General features: G+C 40.6%; 1 protein-coding gene across 1 annotated transcript in view; it reads left to right on the top strand.

The window, feature by feature from the left end:
• OTOGL (otogelin like) overlaps positions 1–20,924 on the top strand; it is a 316,314-nt gene that overhangs the window by 166,938 nt on the left and 128,452 nt on the right. The window contains exons 30-34 of the mRNA XM_069764433.1: positions 5,259–5,415; positions 7,468–7,494; positions 9,724–9,891; positions 11,193–11,471; positions 13,310–13,427. Coding sequence (XP_069620534.1) covers positions 5,259–5,415; positions 7,468–7,494; positions 9,724–9,891; positions 11,193–11,471; positions 13,310–13,427 — 749 coding nt within the window. The remainder of the gene's footprint in view (positions 1–5,258; positions 5,416–7,467; positions 7,495–9,723; positions 9,892–11,192; positions 11,472–13,309; positions 13,428–20,924) is intronic.

Here is a 20,924-nt window from a genome sequence, read left to right as displayed (position 1 = left end):
AAATGTCCAGCATGACCACAATAAAGGCAGAGTCCGAGATCACGGTAACAGCTCGTCTCCACGACCTCAGAGCGGGCTGCTCCAACCACAATTGATTCCGTCTCTGGCAAGTGAACAGACTTGGGCAGGATGACTGAAACCCCCTGTGACTTATCACATCTCTCTCAAATTTGCAATCCATTTGAATGGCCTGAGTCATGGCCTCCCGCAGGGAACAGGGTGGAGTATGCAGAGCCAGAGCAACCTTAAAGGTACTGTCACACTAGACGATATCGCTAGCGATCCGTGACGTTGCAGCGTCCTCGCTAGCGATATCGTCCAGTGTGACAGGCAGCAGCGATCAGGCCCCTGCTGGGAGATCGCTGGTCGGGGAAGAAAGTCCAGAACTTTATTTGGTCGCTGGACTCCCCGTAGACATCGCTGAATCGGCGTGTGTGACACCGATTCAGCGATGTCTTTGCTGGTAACCAGGGTAAACATCGGGTAACTAAGCGCAGGGCCGCGCTTAGTAACCCGATGTTTACCCTGGTTACCATCCTAAAAGTAAAAAAACAAACACTACATACTTACCTACCGCTCTCTGTCCTCCAGCGCTGTGCTCTGCTCTCCTCCTGCTCTGGCTGTGAGCGTCGGTCAGCCGGAAAGCAGAGCGGTGACGTCACCGCTCTGCTTTCTGGCTGCCCGGCGCTCACAGCCAGACCAGAGAAGCAGAGCGCCGAGGACAGACAGCGGTAGGTAAGTATGTAGCGTTTGTTTTTTTACTTTTTAGGATGGTAACCAGGGTAAACATCGGGTTACTAAGCGCGGCCCTGCGCTTAGTTACCCGATGTTTACCCTGGTTACCGGGGACCTCGGGATCGTTGGTCGCTGGAGAGCTGTCTGTGTGACAGCTCTCCAGCGACCAAACAGCGACGCTGCAGCGATCCGGATCGTTGTCGGTATCGCTGCAGCGTCGCTATGTGTGACGGTACCTTAAGAGTATCCAAAAGGCCATGGTGAAACTGACACCTGAGAGCTGCATCATTCCACAGAACCTCAGAGGACCATTGCCAGAAGTCTGAACTATAGTCCTCTGCGGTGCGTCCCCCCTGCGTCAGGTTCATGATCTTTGCTTCTGCAACCTGGACCCTGTCAGGTTCTTCACAGATCATCCCTAAGGCATCAAAAAAAGGCTTAAACAGAAGACTATTTTGGGGCGTGTGGGGACAAAGAGAATGCCCAAGTCTGAGGACCACCTCGAAATAGGGACATGATTATTCCCACCCACTGGGACTCATCCCCTGAAGACGGGGGTTGTGAGATAAAAAATAGTTTGCTGCTACCCCTGAATACTCTAAACTGATCCTTCTCCCCCAATAAATTGTCAAGAAGTGCTTCTACTGGTTTGTGGATGACCAACTGCACGTCATATGGTACAGGAGTCATTGCTACAGTCGATAGGAGATAGCGTTGGGAAGCATCCATAGTACTAGAAAACTGACCCTGCAGATGAAACTGTGACGATTCTAGTCTTTGGTGTTTCCTGGTCAGATCCCAAATCATCTGGGTCAGATTCACCACTTGATAACGGAGTGTACAAATTGATCCATTGGTGTGGGGGAAAAAAAGTATTTGACCAGTCAAAATGTGATGCTAGTCACAACTCACGGATAGGCTATGAGGCAGAGAAGTCAGACGTTCTGAGGTAAGTACCAAGTGAGCACATATTAAGCAAAGGGAAAAGACAAAGGAGTACGTCAGATCACAGTCCAGGGTCAGAATACCAGAAAAATAGTGGATAAGAAATGACTCAATAACAAACAGGTACTCTAGATAGTCTGAATATGGTCCAAAGGTCAGACAGCAGTAGATCAGAACTCAAAGCACAGGAATCAGGCAAACACACATCAGAGAGCATAAGCTTCCGACTGGCAGTGATCTGGGCCAGACAGTTCACCTACATAGTAGGGCATTTACTAAGAACAGGGAGCACCTGGAGAAATCTCTGCACCTCCCAGTCTCACATAGGTCAACTGAGCTGTCAATCCAATCGAAGCACCGACAGGTTAGCATGCCTCAGCACAGGATAAGATGACAGAGCTGTCCATCACTGAGCCACAGACACTCTGAGCCGAGGAATCGTGACACATACACAGCAGTGACTGAATAATACCACTGTACTGATCATTAACAAAAACACTGTACCTTAGAGTGACCTCATAGTGGTAGATAACCTTTCTACTCTGGTGCACTGCAAAATTTATAAGCGATTACAGTTAATCCAGTAATTCACAATTGATGTCTTCTTGATCACATTCCCATATTTTTCCAATTGTCCTAGACCGCCACGATGACTTCTTCTTCACGCATCTTCTCCCATTAGAATGTAAAATACAGACATCTTTAGCTCATTGCTTTTTCAGAATCCTTTTCCCTTTTCTTCATCTTTATACAAACTCCAAATGGCTGTAACCATTTATAGTACCTACACAGTAGTAGTACCTTCTTTTGTGCCCTGAAAAGTATTACTGCCCCATTTATGTACAATGCAGTAATAGTGGCCCCTCTCTGTGACCCTACCTAGTAATGCCCTTCTGTGCCTCAACGTAGTAATAATGCCCATTCTGTGCCTCCACAGAGTAATAATAGCTCCATCATATAGGAATAATTAACCCTCTGTGTCTCCATATAGCAATAATGACCCCTTTGTGCTTCCACATAGTAATAATACCAACTCCATGCCGCCACACAGTAATAACACTTTCTCTATGCCTAAACTCAGTAATACTGTAATTTTCCCTTTCTGCCTCCATGCAGTAGTAATGCTAACTTGTGTGTCACACAGTAATAATTGTGTCCCCATTTAATAATAGTGACCCTCTCTGTGCCTATACATAGTATGGGGAGGGGAGGGCGGGAATACGCATGTGAACCTGTTACACTATTAGGTATGTTATCTGAGACACGGCCACTGTGCAAGATGGGTACTGTCTACGCTCCTTTATAAACAATTATTGTCTCCTTGGATTGTTTACATGCTTCTTCTCCGCCGGTTTTTATCTGTGGGAGTGTCCGTTACTCTTTTACTATGTGTGCTGTCTTTGGATCTTTTTTTGTATGATTAATAAATTTTTGCATTGATACTGTTGTCAGCTTCTGGACATTTATACACTGATTTGTATTTGTGGTGTTCTCTTTATGGACTTCAGTGTGTCCGTGCACGTCCTGCAATATACTATGGGTTACGTCTATTACACTGTATATTAACATGATGTTCCATAGTTTTCTGTGGTTTCTTGCTTATTATCCTATACATAGTAATAGTATCCTCATTCTACCACCACATAGTTATAAGGCCTCACTGTGTCTCCACATGGTTATTATGACCCCAATGCTTCCACATAGAACCCATTGTCGGATTAGGGTGCCTAGGGCCCATGCTACAGCTACTGTAAATGCAAATACCTGTTATAGTGAAGTGACGACTGTGAAATACAGATGGATCCTACACATCTACTGTCCATAGTGGTTTGAATTAAGTGAATGTCAGAGGACAAGGACATATCAAGTATTTAATCTCTGTTGTTGGGATATGTAGAGGAGATAATTGTGGATAACCAGTTGAAAATAGCAATCGCTAGATTACTATACATGGCTGGGAAGGTCATAGCAAGAAATTGGGTAACAGAGGGGAGAATACATTAAATATGTGGGGCAGGATATTGCCCTGGAAAAGGGAGTGTATGAGAAGAGAGGGAAAATGGTCTTGTATGACAAATTGTGGATGCCTTGGCTGGAATTGGGTTAGGAGGAGGTTAAGGGATGATAGGCTTGGGGAGTTTTTTCCTATGAAATAATGGTCTATATGTTCATAATGGAAGACACGATATAATGCTAACGTATATACTGTTACAAGACTGTTGTGAATTCTGTGGCCAAGCTCCCTCCTGTGGTCGTGAGTGGTACTTCGGCTGGTTCTGTCTATGAGCGTCCTTTGGTGGATGAGAGTGGTACTGCGGCTTCTGAGTTTCCTTCCTCAGGTGATGAGGTTAAGTCGTTAGATGCTGCTCTATTTAACTCCACCTAGTGCTTTGATCCTGGCCTCCAGTCAATGTTCTAGTATTGGTCTTGCTTTCTCCTGGATCGTTCCTGTGGCCTGTCTTTCCTGCATAAGCTAAGTTTTGCTTATGTTATTTTTGTTTGCTATTTTTTCTGTCCAGCTTGCTATATTGGTTTTTCTTGCTTGCTGGAAGCTCTGGGACGCAGAGGGAGCACCTCCGTACCGTTAGTCGGTGCGGAGGGTCTTTTTGCCCCCTCTGCGTGGTTGTTTGTAGGGTTTTGTGTTGACCGCAAAGCAATCTTTCCTATCTTCGGTCTGTTCAGTAAGTTGGGCCTCACTTTGCTAAATCTATTTCATCTCTGCGTTTGTAATTTTCATCTCAACTCACAGTCATTATATGTGGGGGGCTGCCTTTTCCTTTGGGGTATTTCTCTGAGGCAAGCTAGGCTTATTTTTCTTTCTTAGGGCTAGCTAGTTTCTCAGGCTGTGCTCGAGGCGCATAGGACTGGTCAGGACTCAGGAGCGCTCCACGGCTACCTCTAGTGTGGTTGGATAGGATTAGGGATTGCGGTCAGCAGAGTTCCCACGTCTCAGAGCTCGTCCTATGTTTTTGGTAATTGTCAGGTCACTTTGTGTGCTCTGAACTTCAAGGTCCATTGTGGTTCTGAATTACCTGTTCATAACACAAGACATGCTAAGAGAATAGCGTGAGCTGTCTAATTGGGAAGGGGGGAGGGGTTAGTAAGGGGTGGTTATTGTTGGGGAAAATTCGAAAATACATGTATCGATGTCAAATGTTTTATTGAAATTTTATACTTAATAAAAACCTATTTGAGTTAAAAAAAAGTATTTCATCTCTAATAAAAGGGAGAAATACTGCCACACCTATGCAACATATTATCTCCACATAGTATCTGAATAAAACCACCATCCTGTTACTGAATATAATCCACTATAAAATGACCAATATACCAATGAGGAAAACCTCACTTATATCATTTTATTCTGATCAGGCATTCACAAAATAAACAAATCTGTGTCAGAAATTGCACCACTGGAAGGAAAACATTAGATGGCAATAATTTCATAACTCATTGTTACTAAACCGATGTAGCGGTGACAAATGATATGTACCTATTATATATATATTAGAATTGCTGAATTGACAATTCCTTATTCTAACAGAATTATGATTTAGACGTTCTGTATTTTTTTAAAGATCGATGTAACATCATTTGTTAAGAACTGCCATACAGACACATGCAATTGTAACCTCGGAGGAGACTGTGAATGTCTGTGCACCAGTATAGCCGCATATGCTCATAAATGTTGTCAACAAGGAGTAGCTGTGCACTGGAGATCACCAAATATGTGCCGTAAGTAACCAAAAAAAGGCAATGCAAGGACAAGTACTAGTAAATCTTGTTGCTGAAAGTATACTTCTTCATTAAATATAGGGAGGATGCTCATTGTGAACTGAGTAATATTATCAACTCTTAATCTTAACATAGTTAACATATATTGAATGGCATCCATGACTTAATTGTATCATACAATTTTAGCCATTTGTTAAGCTGTTTTCTGCCAAATATATAGATGTGATTGTTTTGAACCTATAAGGTATTAATGTAACTATATGGGAGCAAAGTATGCAGTTAGAATGAGATCCTAACATCAATGCTGGATTAAACCCTGTGCAGGCCCCTATGCAGTCAAAATCTTGAGACCCTTTCAGCAAATTATTTCCTAATACGTTTTTAAGTTCACTAACAAGAATTGTAATATACCGATTACATTTTATTAAACAAAACAAAAATTAAGTCAATTAAACTTCATTATAACCCAAGAAAGGTAATTAACTAACTTCCATCTCAGGTGTGGGTCTATGTATTACTTGTCTGAGTTCCCGAACCTTGTACACATGAATTTCTATTATGATCTAGAGTCAGCGAGAACTCATGGCTACATACATCTACACCACTCCCCGTTCTCGCCAATAGTACAGTTACCACGCCTGATCGAATACACACCCTCATCTACTACTCGTGAATTGTCGAATATACCCCAAAATAGCCAAAATATTTTTCATTATTGTGTGAAGGAGAGAATGGCTAATGAAATCAATTATTAACCTTACATAAACTAGAAATATATGTGGTGTGGCAAGATGGCGTCTACATCCTGGAACTAAGTCCTGGAATTCTTGGAATGTGAGGTGGATACACTGAAGACCATATATGGAACAGACCTACCATGGACCTATTACAGACTGACATGATGGCTGCTCAGAAGCTGTGCAGCGCCATCTTCCTGTCTGCTACATGATCTTTTGTTTATACTAATAAAGTTCAGTTCTGGACCAGCTCTTGCCGAGAGAGGAGCGCACATCTGACCCTGCGTCCGTCGTCTTTCTTTTATGCATGCACTTGGCTCATATTTATCAGGTCAGGGGCATGCAATCACTAAGATCTCACCTTAAGAGATCACCCCAATAATTGCTTGCTGTCATGTTCACAGTTGACCTCCCTTGCTCCAGCTGACCTTCAATGTCAGCCAGCTGGACTGGCATGCGATTGGAAACTTCTTTCAATATCAAATCAATATAATGTTTTATCTGTAGTGCAGGGACTCCAAAAAAAAACGAGACCTATAGGTCAGTGCCTACTATGCCTATTATTAATCTGGCACTGCTTGGTGCCTTAGTGGGTCTAAGAGCTCATCAGCCAAGTCAGAATATAGCAGTATTAAATGGCGTATGATAGCCCAGAAACAGGTTTTGCATTAGGCCCAGAAGATTCAAGTTACAACTCTGTGTGTAGGTCACAATCCCATATTTTGAGTTCTTATACTAGATGTTGCTAGATGAATAATACCCATATGCTAAGGCTTACTTTTACTTTACTGGATGCTTTAATCTCCAATATAGTTAATATCATATTATTTGTAAATGCAGAGAGCATAAGAAACAATTGGATGTTAGGTGTCAGTATGCAAAAATGTCACTACAGAAGTTTACTTTAACAACTAAGTAACTTGCTGGCTGGTTGCTTTATAATTGGTTTAATACCAACTAGCTTCAGGAAGAAAAGATAAAAACTTTCCAATGTGATATGTTTACACAAAGTGAAATCATGAAATTAAATATATTGTACATTGAATATACTACTGCTATTGCTATCTTTTGTACTGGAATTATAAGGAAATCTACTGTATCTGAGACATAAAATCCAGCCAAAGCCATTCTTACATTATTCGGTGAGTTATAAAGTGCTAAGAAAAACCATAACAATATTTCTACTCTAACGAACCCCGATTGTTCCAATAGAAATGGTCATTAAACACCAAGAAGATTCTTTCAAAGCAATTGCATTTTATAATGTTTATGTGGTTGTTGTATATTACATATATTATTTCCTTATGTTTTTCAGCTTATGATTGTGAATATTATAATCAAGGTAAGATATGACTTAAAGCCAATAAGCTAGATGTTTTCCACCTGTTATATTTAGTCTTGCAGTTTGCACATATTGTGGAATCACAATATCCTTTAAGCAGTAATTTCTCCATCATTCGAAGAAGTGTACAGTTTTAAGTATACAAAACCTTTTAAATGGAGTATATCAGGTCCCCCATGCCCTCCAACCCTACAGTATGTATGATTAAACTCCATACCTAACCAGCCCTGTATAACGTAAGCCTTTATAATGTAGATTGTGAGCCCTCGCGGGCAGGGTCCTCTCTCCTCCTGTACCAGTCATGACTTGTATTGTTTAAGATTATTGTACTTGTTTTTATTATGTATATCCCTCATCACATGTCAAGCACCATGGAATAAATGGCGCTATAAAAATAAATAATAATAATAATGTCTCTGTTTCCTATGCTAATGAGGGCTTTGAGTAGTCGATGGGGCGTTAGTGTCATCAGTCTAGTCTACCCTCTTTCCATTCTATCACGCTCCTTTAAGCATGATAACATATTTTGCAGCAGTCAGCGTCATCGCCAGTTCATGTAAATCTAGTGAATGCGCGCCGCTCATTCCAGCAGCATAAATGCGTCACTGTAGCCAGGTGCAGTGTTGCTGCCGCAATGAGCGCCACACATGCACTAGATTTGCATCAGCTGTTGATGAGGCCCACTTCTGCAAGTTATGCTATCACGCCCACAGAGGTGTGATAACCTGGAAAGAGGGCTGTCTTGTCTGGAGCAACTAAGGCCCCATCCACTACTCAAAGCCCTCATTAGCAGAGGACACAGGGACATTATAAATGTTTTTTAACCCCTTCATGACCAGAGGTATTTTGCATTTTCGTTTTTGGTTCCCCTTTTTCCCAGAGCCATAACCTTTTTTATTTTTCATTCAATATGGCCACATGAGGGCTTATATTTTGCAGGATGAGTTTTAATTTTGAATGACACCATTGGTTTTACCATGACGTGTACTAAAAAATGGGAAAAAAATTCCAAGTGCGGTGAAATTACAAAAAAATGCAATCCCAGAATAGATTTTTTTTTGTTTGGCTTTTTCACTAGGTTCAATAAATGCTAAAACTGACCTGCCATTCTGATTCTCCAGGTCAATACGAATTCATAAACACCAAACATGTCTAGGTTCTTTTTTTTACCTAAGTGGTTAAAACAAATTCAAAACTTTGTTAAAGAAAAAAATAAAAATTGAGCCATTTTCCGATACCCGTAGTTTTTCGTGATCTGGGGCTGGGTGAGGGCTTATTTTTTGCATGCTGAGCTGACGTTTTTAACGATACCATTTTGGTGCAGATACGATATTTTGATCACCCATTATTGCATTTTAATGCAATGTCGCAGTGACCAAAAAAATGTAATTCTGGCGTTTTGACTTTTTTCTCGCTATGCAGTTTATCGATCAGGTTAATCCTTTATCATATTGATGGATTGGGCGACTCTGAACTCGGCGATACCAATTATGTGTATGTTTGATTTTTTTTACAGTTTTATTTTAACGGGCGAAAGGGGGTGATTTGAACATTTTAATTTTTTTATATTTTTAAAACCCTTTTTTTTTTTACTTTTGGCATGCTTCAATAGTCTCCATGGGGGACTAGAAGCTGCCACAACTCTATCGGCCACATACAGATGATGATCAGTTCGCCTATATGTAGATGAATTAATAGAGGTATGAGCGCCGACCACTGGGCAGCGCTCACAGAAAGCTGGTAGAGACAACCATAGAGGTCTCCAGGAGACCTCTGGTTGTCATGCCAACCCACCGGTGACCGATGGGTGGATTTCTGGTGCGATTGCAGGAAGCGCTTGTTAAATGCCTCTGTCAAGAGTTTGACAGAGGCATTTAACGGGTAAATAGCCACGGGTGGATCACGATTCCATCCGCGGATGTTCCGGGCACATGTCAGTTGTTGAAAACAGCTGATATGTGCCGGGAAAGATGTGGGCTCACCGCCAGAGCCCACATCAAAGGGAGAGTGTTTGACATTGCGTACTATTATGCCCAATGTCGGAAAGGGTTTAAAGCATTTATTTAACTGAATTATGTTATACAGGGCTGATTAGTTAGGGAGTTTAATCATACATAGAGTTGGAGGACATGGAGGACCCCCGACAGGTTCCCTTTAAGTACAGAGTGTCATAAAGAAGAACATTGTCCTTTTTTATAGTATGGTATTCTTTATTTTATTCTCCTTCAGGACTAGGTGAAGGTCCCTTTATCCTCTCCAGCTGCGGCAACAGTGAAATTGTATTAGGTGTGAATGCTACCAGCAAATACGTATTCCCATTGCCAAGAATGAGTGCACACAGAAATGTTTTGTTTAACTTCATGATAACACCTGGACTTTTCCGAGATAAAGACCTATGTGAGTACGCCAAATCTAAATATTTAAATAATATTGTCACAAAAAAATGCAGGCAATTCTGTTAAAAAGAAGTTCATTCAACAAATGTGGTGTTAACTGATCACAGGAGCAGTGAGTAACCCTGCAGCACGTGATTTATTGTAGCGATTTCATGAATATCTATCAATGTACAAATATCTAAACATGACTCAATGGGGAATTATCTAGCGTAGAAAATGCAGACATTATATATTACAGAATGAAGAACACTTTGTTAGGGAAACAAACTTATATAGATACCGATGAGTCTGATATTTTTTTAACTTCATTAAAATTCTTCACCGGAGTGGAAAATGGTATCCGACAACTTTGTGTTCGAATTTGTGTTGAGCTGTGAATTTCAAGAAACTAAACTCGAACTAGTTCCTCTGCTCATCTCTTCTGACCGCTATACATTGTCAGATTAAACTTTATTGAAGTGTCGTGTCCTCGAAAAATAAGGATTTTTGTTTTCCTTACCTGGAGAAAATGCTCATAGACAGTTCTTGCACAATTTTCTTTTTGATGCCTTCCTTTACAAAATTATTCAACATCTGTCTAACAGCATTTTCTCCATATGAAAAAAATAGAAAAATCCTGACTCTATGGGGGCACTTTTGAAGAGTTTTATATGACAATGTAGAAGAGTGTGGTTTCTTATGTTTTCATATTTACTGACTTGAGAAATAATTTTGGATTCTCATTCCCAACCCACACTAGCATCATCGTTCTGATATACGGTACATATTTCCATACATGTAGAATGTTGTTAGGTCATTACTTAAATGTTCTACCTACCAGAAACTAAAGAAATAAAAAAGTAATTCTGGAAAGATAGCCTTCAAAGGGTAATTACTTTTTTAGATGCCATTTGTATTTTGGACAGAATGTTATTAGCTCTATTTGTAAAAGGTCTTGAGAAACATTTTACCCTTATCATTATCTGGCATTAAAGAGAGCAGTGAAAAATTAAAAATTAATAATAGTGATGTTGTGTTACTATAAAAGCAATCTAACACAAAATGCACACATTTCGATGTAAGGTTGGAGGAAGGTTTATTCGCTCCCATATTAAAAATTATTTTCACCATTTTGTAGTAGTAGAATTAAAATAACAAGATGATTGAGACTATGCAAGTTACGGCACATGTGACTCTATTGACAAAAAAACAATATTTTGTAGCATATAGTCTACTAAATCTAAGTATTTCTTCAACTGTAAAACTAAAGAGGATGAAAAATAAAATTGTGATTAATTATGCTATTCTTCTCATACAACATAGCGCTATCACTTGTATCTTTGGAGTCAGCGGAACGACCAAATTACTTCCTTTCTGTGCAAGAAAATGACAGTGTGCGACTAGAGCAGTGGGAAGCCAGTCCCATGTTTCAGAGAAGAGCTACCTATTTCCACCACCAGGGTCTTTGGATTCCTGGCTACAGCGCCTTTGAATTACACAGCAAGAAAGGCTTTTTTATTGTCCTAACGGCTACGGAAGTTAAAGTTTCCAAATATGACAATTCTGAGGAATTTAAATTGTCCAGTGGTTTCAAGATCGAAGGTAAATTTGTTAAAAATTATTGTCCTGGTAAAAAAGCAAAAATGTGTTTTTGTTTTTTTAATTGCAGTGTTTGCATATTATTCTTTGTAGGAGGTGTCTGCTTTAGGTTACTATTTTATATAGTCTTATTTTGGCATATGGATTTAAGAAAAGGCATTGCCTCCACTCAGGACCTTTCTTTGTTTCCCAAATGAGAGAAGTACAGCAAGGTTTTGATCTGGAGTCGGTGCATCACGCAGATACTTTATTGATGTCAAAAGGGGGTTATGCATTTTTATTTTTTCCTGTAACAATTGGTTGCGGGAAGAATGAATTGTATTATTTTGAACCCCTTGTCTCTGTAGCCAGTTTTCCAATTTACATTTTTCCCTCCCCTTCTTTCAAAAGCACTAGTATACCTGCTGCCATGTAGTCCTCCATATTTATGAATGCTGTATAACCCTGCCCCAACCACTGATTGACAGTTTTCTGCCTATGCATAGTGTACACAGATAGCTGATGATCAGTGTTGTGGGCGGAGTTATACAGAGCTAAGTATTTAGAGAACTGCTAGATCTGCAGCAGGTAAAACAGTGATTTTATAATAATTGCAGCAAACAGTCCAGTAAGTGATACATCACTATAATGGGGGCCTTTGTGACTCTACATCATGCTGCTCTCAGATGGGGAGCAATAACCTGGTGACAGATTCCCTTTAAAGTGCTGTAGATATATTCCACTATTTAGCACATCCTCTCTTCAATTGTATAGTGAAGGGATATTAGGGCAGAAGTGTGAATTTAGGTTTCTAAGTAAAAGAAGTATAAATAATATATCGACATACAAGCAATACGAGATTTCGTTCATATACGGTAACAATGGGGGTAATTAAATTATCCAGTCATTTTTGGGATATGAGCTGCGGAGAGGCCAGGATCCCACTCTGAGAAGAGACTGTACAGACCGTGTGCAGAGGAACAAAGTATCAGTGGCTGCCATGGGCAGTAGCTGCTTTGTATGACGGAGCAGGGGCTAGCTCAGCCGGGAGTAGCCAGGGTCTGTTCTGTTTAGGCAGCACCTGGACTAGGCTAGGGATTCATGTTTATGAGGTTATTTTAGTGTTGTGCAACCAATGGACAGCAATAAAAACTCCACTTGTTCAGACCAAAACTGGATCACCTGTGTGAATACTACCTTAGGTCTTACGCCTATCAGAAAGAGTGAACCCTATAATTAATTTTCCTCTGTATTTATACAGTTTTCAATGACACCATCCATTTCATGTTTTTACGATATTCAAGGACCGATCCAAGTATTAATATACATGTATATCAATTTACATTAAGTGGTTAAAGAATACCTATCATCAAATAAATATGTACGATATTTTTATTTTAAAATGGTGAATAGTAGGCATCCTGAAACTAAATATTTTCAAAACATGCTTGATAAAAAATAAATAAAACTACTGATGTACAGACATTAAATGTTCCAACCCTCCAACAGAAGTTGAGCCTGAACTTCAGGGGTTGCGGGATCCCACGATGATTAGGTGTCTCCTACAACCCTACACTGCAGCAACTGGACTCTGCAGCACTAAAGTTTCAGTTACCGATCAGTAACATTATTTATTTTCTTCATTTATGCCATCATATTCCACAGCGCTTTACAGACATTATCATTGCTGTCCCCATTGGGGCTCACAATCTAAATTCCCTATCAGTATGTCTTTGGATTATTTATTCAAAACAACGAGTTGTAACCAGTCTCTAAGCATTCTAGAATCAGCAAAATCATGGTTTCTGCTGGAGAGTTGGGTTCTTAGCCTTAATTTCAATTTTAAAAAATCTGTATTTCAGAGATTGCTGCTGCAGTTCCGTATAGGAGAATGTGTGAATGGAGATATGAGCCATGTGCCAGTCCTTGTGTTAAAACCTGCAGTGACTCTGATGCCACTCTGTGTTCTTTCCTTCCACCGTAAGTTAACTTTCATGGTACCCGCCGTAAGAATTACCATTATCATGAACAAGATCAATATCAAATGACAAGGATGCTGAATAATAACAATATCAAAAAATATTAATATTAACAACACTAATATCAAATGAGAATGATATAGCACAATAACAATATCCCTATGTAGATATATCTGCATTCAAACTAAATTTGACAGGTGCATAAGTATGGGCACCCCACCAGAAAAGTGACATTAATATTTAGTAGATCCTCCTTTTGCAAAAATAGCAGCCTCTAGTCGCTTCCTGCAGCTTTTAATGAGTTCCTGGATCCTGGATGAAGGTATTTTTGACCATTCCTCTTTACAAAACAATTCCAGTTCAGTTAAGTTTGATGGTCGCCGAGCATGGACAGCCCTCTTCAAATGATCCCACAGATGTTCAATGATATTCAGGTCTGGGGACTGGGATGGCCATTCCAGAACAGTGTAATTGTTCCTCTGCAATGAATGCCTGAGTATATTTGGAGCGGTGTTTTGGATCATTGTCTTGCTGAAAGATCCATCCCCTGCATAACTTCAACTTTGTCACTGATTCATGAACATTATTGTCAAGAATCTGCTGATACTGAGAGGAATCCATGCGTCCCTCAATTTTAACAAGATTCCCGGTGCCGACATTGGCCACACAGCCCCAAAGCATGATGGAACCTCCACCAAATTTTACTGTGGGTAGCAAGTGTTTTTCTTGGAATGCTGTGTTTTTTGGCCGCCATGCATAACGCCTTTTTGTATGACCAAACAACTCAATCTTGGTTTCATCAGTCCACAGGACCTTCTTCCAAAAAGGAATTGGCTTCTCCAAATGTGCTTTTGCATACCTCAGCCGACTCTGTTTGTGGCGTGCTTGCAGAAACGGCTTCTTTCGCATCACTCTCCCATACAGCTTCTCCTTGTGCAAAGTGCGTTGTATAGTTGACCAATGCACAGTGACACCATCTGCAGCAAGTTGATGCTGCAGCTCTCTGGAGGTGGTCTGAGGATTGTCCTTGACTGATCTCACCATTTTTCTTCGCTGCCTTTCTGATGTTTTTCTTGGCCTGCCACTTCTGGCCTTAACAAGAACTGTACCTGTGTTCTTCCATTTCCTTACTATGTTCCTCACAGTGGAAATTGACAGGTTAAATCTCTGAGACAGCTTTTTGTATCCTTCCCCTGAACAACTATGTTGAATAATCTTTGTTTGCAGATCATTAGACAGTTGTTTTGAGGAGCCCATGATGCCACTCTTCAGAGGAGATTCAAACAGGAGAACAACTTGCAAGTGGCCACTTTAAGTAGCTTTTCTTATGATTGCATACACCTGGCTATGAAGTTCAAAGCTCAATGAGGTTAGAAAACCCAAAAAAGTGCTTTAGTAAGTCAGTAAAAAGTAGGTAGGAGTATTTAAAACAAGAAAATGATAAGGGTGCCCATACTTATGCACCTGTCAAATTTTGTTTGAATGCAGATTGCACATTTTCTGTTAGTACAATAAACCTCATTTCAAGGCAGAAACATTACTGTGTCCAACAGTTATTAGATATATGAAACTGAAATAGCTGTTGCAAAAAAACAATTTTTATAAAATATTAAGCTTAAGATTAATAGGGGTGCCTACACTTTTTCATATAACTGTATATATATATATTTATATTTCATACAGCGCTAGATAGCAGAAAAGCCGGTAATTCAATTGCCGGCTTTTGCTATCTCCTTCTCAAACCCGACTGGATATGAGACATGGTTTACATACAGTAAACCTTGTCATATCCCTTTTTTTTGCATATTCCTCACTACTAATGTTAGTAGTGTGTATGTGCAAACTTTGGGGCTCTAGATGATAAAATAAAGGGTTAAATGGCGGGAAAAAATGGCGTGGACTCCCGCGCAATTTTCTCCGTCCGAGTGGGAAAGCCGGTGACTGAGGGCAGATATTAATAGCTCAGAGAGGGACCATGGTTATAGGACCCCCCCTGGCTAAAAACGTCTGCCCCCAGCCACCCCAGAAAAGGCACATCTGGAAGATGCGCCTTTTCTGGCACTTAGCCTCTCTCTTCCCACTCCCCTGTAGCGGTGGGATATTGGGTAATAAAGGGTTAGTGTCACCTTGCTATTGTAAGGTGACATTAAGCCAGGTTAATAATGGAGAGGTGTCAATAAGACACCTATCCATTATTTATCCAATAGTAGGAAATGGTTAATAAAACACACACACATTAGGAAAAAAGTATTTTAATGAAATAAAGACACAGGGTGTTGTAATAGTTTATTATAGTCTCAATCCAATTGAAGACCCTTGTCACCTAAAACAAAGTTAAAATAAAAAAACAACAATATCCCATACCTTCCGTCGTTCAGTCTTGTCCCACACTGTAAATCCATCTGAAGGGGTTAACTAATTTTACAAGCAGAAGCCTGCTAATGCAGCCGCCCCTGCCTGTAAAAACAGGGGAATGAAAGGAAAGCAGGGGAACGTAGCTACCTAGGTTTGCGGTGTTGCCCCCCTGCTGGCATAACCTCAGATGAACTTGAGCGTGAGAAAATATTCAGAAAAATTCCCATGCTCGAGTTCATCTGAGGTTATGCCAGCAGAGGGCGCAACACCGCAAGTCTAGGTAGATACGTTCCCCTGCTTTCCATTAATTCCCTGGGTTTTTACAGGCAGGGGCGGCTGCATTAGCAGGCTTCTGCTTGTAAAATTAGTTAACCCCTTCAGATGGATTTACAGCGTGGGACAAGACTGAGCAATGGAAGGTATGGGATAATGTGTTTTTTTATTTTAACTTTGTTTCAGGTGACAAGGGTCTTCAATTGGATTGAGAGTATAATAAACTATTACAACACCCTGTGTCTTTATTTCATTAAAATACTTTTTTCCTAATGTGTGTGTGTGTTTTATTAACCATTTCCTACTATTGGATTAATAATGGAGAGGTGTCTTATTGACACCTCTCCATTATTAACCTGGCTTAATGTCACCTTACAATAGCAAGGTGACATTAACCCTTTATTACCCCATATCCCACCGCTACAGGGGAGTGGGAAGAGAGAGGCTAAGTGTCAAAATAGGTGCATCTTCCAGATGTGCCTTTTCTGGTGTGGCTGAGGGCAGATGTTTTTAGTGGGGAGGGGGCAATAACCATGGTCCCTCTCTAGGCTATTAATATCTGCCCTCAGTCACTGGCTTTCCCACTCTGGCGGAGAAAATTGCGTGGGAGCCCACGCCAATTTTTTCCGTGATTTAACCCTTTATTTTAATAGCTAGAGGCCCCCAAATTTTACACACAGACACTTGGAACATTATTAGTGAGGAATATGTAAAAAAATAAGGGATATGAAATGGTTTACTCTATGTAAACCATGTCTCATATCCTGTTGGGTTTGGGAAGGAGATAGCAAAAGCTGGCAATTGAATTACCGGCTTTTAAGCTATCTAGCGCTGTAGTAAATATAAATATATATATATACTAGATTGTGGCCCGATTCTAACGCATCAGGTATTCTAGAATATGCATGTCCCCGTAGTATATGGACAATGATGATTCCAGAATTCGCGGCAGACTGTGCCCGTCGCTGATTGGTCGAGGCAACCTTTATGACATCATCGTCGCCATGGCAACCATTATGACATCATCGTCGCTGTGCCCGTCGCTGATTGGTCGAGGCAACCTTTATGACATCATTGTCGCCATGGCAACCATTATGACATCATCGTCGCTGTGCCCGTCGCTGATTGGTCGAGGCCTGGTGGCCTCGACCAATCAGAGACGCGGGATTTCCAGGACAGACAGACAGAAAAACAGACAGACAGAAAGACAGACAGACAGAAAGACAGACAGACGGAAAAACCCTTAGACAATTATATATATAGATATATATATATATATATATATATATACTAGCTGAAGAGCCCGGCGTTGCCTGGGCATAGTAAATATCTGTGGTTAGTTATAGCACCTCACTTCTCTTATTTTCCCATCACGCCTCTCATTTTCCCAATCATATCTTTCATTTTCCCCCTGACATCTCTCATTTTCTCCCTCACACCTCTCATTCCCCCCTAACACTTGTCATTTCAACCTCACATATGTCATTTTCTGATCACTCCACTATTTTTCCTCACTCCTCTCATTTTGCACTCACACCTTTTCATTTTCACCTCACACCTCTCATTTTCACCTCATCACCTCACTATATACATGTTTGTCATCTCCCTTATATATAGTATACATCTGTATGTCATCTCCTGTATATAGTATATACCTGTATGTCATCTCCCCTGTATATAGTATATACCTGCTGTGTCATCTCCCCTATATATAGTATATACCTGAATGTCATCTCCTTCTATATATAGTATATACCTGTATGTCATCTCCCCTGTATATAGTATATATCTGTGTGTCATCTCCTCCTGTATATAGTATATACCTGCATGTCATCTTCTATATATAGCATATACCTGTATGGCATCTCCTCCTGTATATAGTATATACCTGTAGGTCACCTGCTCCTGTATATAGTATATACCTGTGTGTCATCTCCTCCTGTATATAGTATATACCTGTATGTCATCTCCTCCTGTATATATATGTACCTGTATGTCATCTCCTCCTCTATATAGTATATACCTGTGTGTCATCTCTCCTGTATATAGTATATATCTGTGTGTCATCTCCCCTGTATATAGTATATACCTGTGTGTCATCTCCTCCTGTATTAGACCTAGTTCACACGTTATTTGCTCAGTATTTTTACCTCAGTATTTGTAAGCTAAATTGGCAGCCTGATAAATCCCCAGCCAACAGGAAGCCCTCCCCCTGGCAGTATATATTAGCTCACACATACACATAATAGACAGGTCATGTGACTGACAGCTGCCTTATTTCCTATATGGTACATTTGTTGTAGTTTGTCTGCTTATTAATCAGATTTTTATTTTTGAAGGATAATACCAGACTTGTGTGTGTTTTAGGGCGAGTTTTGTTTGTCAAGTTATGTGTGTTGAGTTGCGTGTGGCGACATGCATGTAGCGACTTTTGTGAGATGAGTTTTGTGTGGCAACATGCGTGTAGCAACTTTTTGTGTGTCGAGTTGCATGTGACAGGTTAGTGTAGCAAGTTGTGTGCAGCAAGTTTTGCGCATGGCGAGTTTTGCACGTTGCGAGTTTTATGTGTGGTGCCTTTTGAGTATGTGCAAGTTTTGTGTGAGGCAACTTTTGCATGTGTTGCAACTTTTGTGCATGTGGCAATTTTTCCGCATGTGCAAGTTTTGCGTGTGGCGAGTTTTCCATGAGGTGAGTTTTGCACTTGTGGCGAGGTTTGAGCGACGACTTTTGTGTTTCGACTTTTATTTGGCGAGGTTGGTGTATGTGTGGTGAAATGTGTGCTGAGGGTAATATGTGTTCAAGCACGTGGTAGTGTGTGGCGCATTTTGTGTGTGTGTTCATATCCCCGTGTGTGGTGAGTATCCCATGTCGGGGCCCCACCTTAGCAACTGTACGGTATATACTCTTTGGCGCCATCGCTCTCATTCTTTAAGTCCCCCTTGTTCACATCTGGCAGCTGTCAAATTGCCTCCTACACTTTTCCTTTCATTTTTTCCCATTATGAAGATAGGGGCAAAATTGTTTGGTGAATTGGAAAGCACGGGGTTAAAATTTCACCTCACAACATAGCCTATGACGCTCTCAGGGTCCAGATATGTGGCTGTGCAAAATTTTGTGGCTGTAGCTGCGACGCCTGCAACACTTTTCCTTTCTCTTTTTTCCCCATTATGTAGATAGAGGCAAAATTGTTTGGTGAATTGGAAAGCACGGGGTTAAAATTTCACCTCACAACATAGCCTACGACGCTCTCGGGGTCCAGACGTGTGACTGTGCAAAACTTTGTGGCTGTAGCTGCGACGGTGCAGATGCCAATCCCGGACATACACACACACACACACACACACATTCAGCTTTATATATTAGACTAGCTGAAGAGCCCGGCGTTGCCTGGGCATAGTATATATCTGTGGTTAGTTATAGCACCTCACTTCTCTTATTTTCCCATCATGCCTCTCATTTTCCCAATCACATCTTTCATTTTCCCCCTCACATCTCTCATTTTCTCCCTCACAACTCTCATTTTCTCCCTCACTCCTCTCATTCCCCCCTAACACTTGTCATTTCAACCTCACATCTGTCATTTTCTGATCACTCCACTATTTTTCCTCACTCCTCTCATTTTGCACTCACACCTTTTCATTTTCACCTCACACCTCTCATTTTCACCTCATCACCTCAGTATATACATGTTTGTCATCTCCCTTATATATAGTATACATCTGTATGTCATCTCCTGTATATAGTATATACCTGTATGTCATCTCCCCTGTATATAGTATATACCTGCTGTGTGTCATCTCCCCTATATATAGTATATACCTGAATGTCATCTCCTTCTATATATAGTATATACCTGTATGTCATCTCCTCCTGTATATAGTATATACCTGTGTGTCATCTCCCCTGTATATAGTATATATCTGAGTGTCATCTCCTCCTGCATATAGTATATACCTGCATGTCATCTTCTATATGTAGCATATACCTGTATGTCATCTCCTCCTGTATATAGTATATACCTGTGTGTCATCTCCCCTGTATATAGTATATATCTGAGTGTCATCTCCTCCTGCATATAGCATATACCTGCATGTCATCTTCTATATATAGCATATACCTGTATGTCATCTCCTCCTGTATATAGTATATACCTGTATGTCATCTCCTCCTGTATATATATGTACCTATATGTCATCTCCTCCTCTATATAGTATATACCTGTGTGTCATCTCTCCTGTATATAGTATATATCTGTGTGTCATCTCCCCTGTATATAGTATATACCTGTGTGTCATCTCCTCCTGTATTAGACCTCGTTCACACGTTATTTGCTCAGTATTTTTACCTCAGTATTTGTAAGCTAAATTGGCAGCCTGATAAATCCCCAGCCAACAGGAAGCCCTCCCCCTGGCAGTATATATTAGCTCACACATACACATAATAGACAGGTCATGTGACTGACAGCTGCCGTATTTCCTATATGGTGCAATTGTTGTAGTTTGTCTGCTTATTAATCAGATTTTTATTTTTGAAGGATAATACCAGACTTGTGTGTGTTTTAGGGCGTGTTTCGTTTGTCAAGTTGTGTGTGTTGAGTTGCGTGTGGCGACATGCATGTAGCGACTTTTGTGAGATGAGTTTTGTGTAGCAACATGCGTGTAGCAACTTTTTGTGTGTCGAGTTGCATGTGACAGGTTAGTGTAGCAAGTTGTGTGCAGCAAGTTTTGCGCATGGCGAGTTTTGCGCATTGCGAGTATTATGTGTGGTGCCTTTTGAGTATGTGCAAGTTTTGTGTGAGGCAACTTTTGCATGTGTTGCAACTTTTGTGCATGTGGCAATTTTTCCGCATGTGCAAGTTTTGCGTGTGGCG

Source organism: Ranitomeya imitator, chromosome 4 (assembly GCF_032444005.1).
Source record: "Ranitomeya imitator isolate aRanImi1 chromosome 4, aRanImi1.pri, whole genome shotgun sequence".
Classification (NCBI taxonomy): domain Eukaryota; kingdom Metazoa; phylum Chordata; class Amphibia; order Anura; family Dendrobatidae; genus Ranitomeya; species Ranitomeya imitator.
The sequence above is the reverse complement of the archived record's forward strand: the minus strand, read 5'-3'. Positions and strand labels throughout refer to the sequence as shown.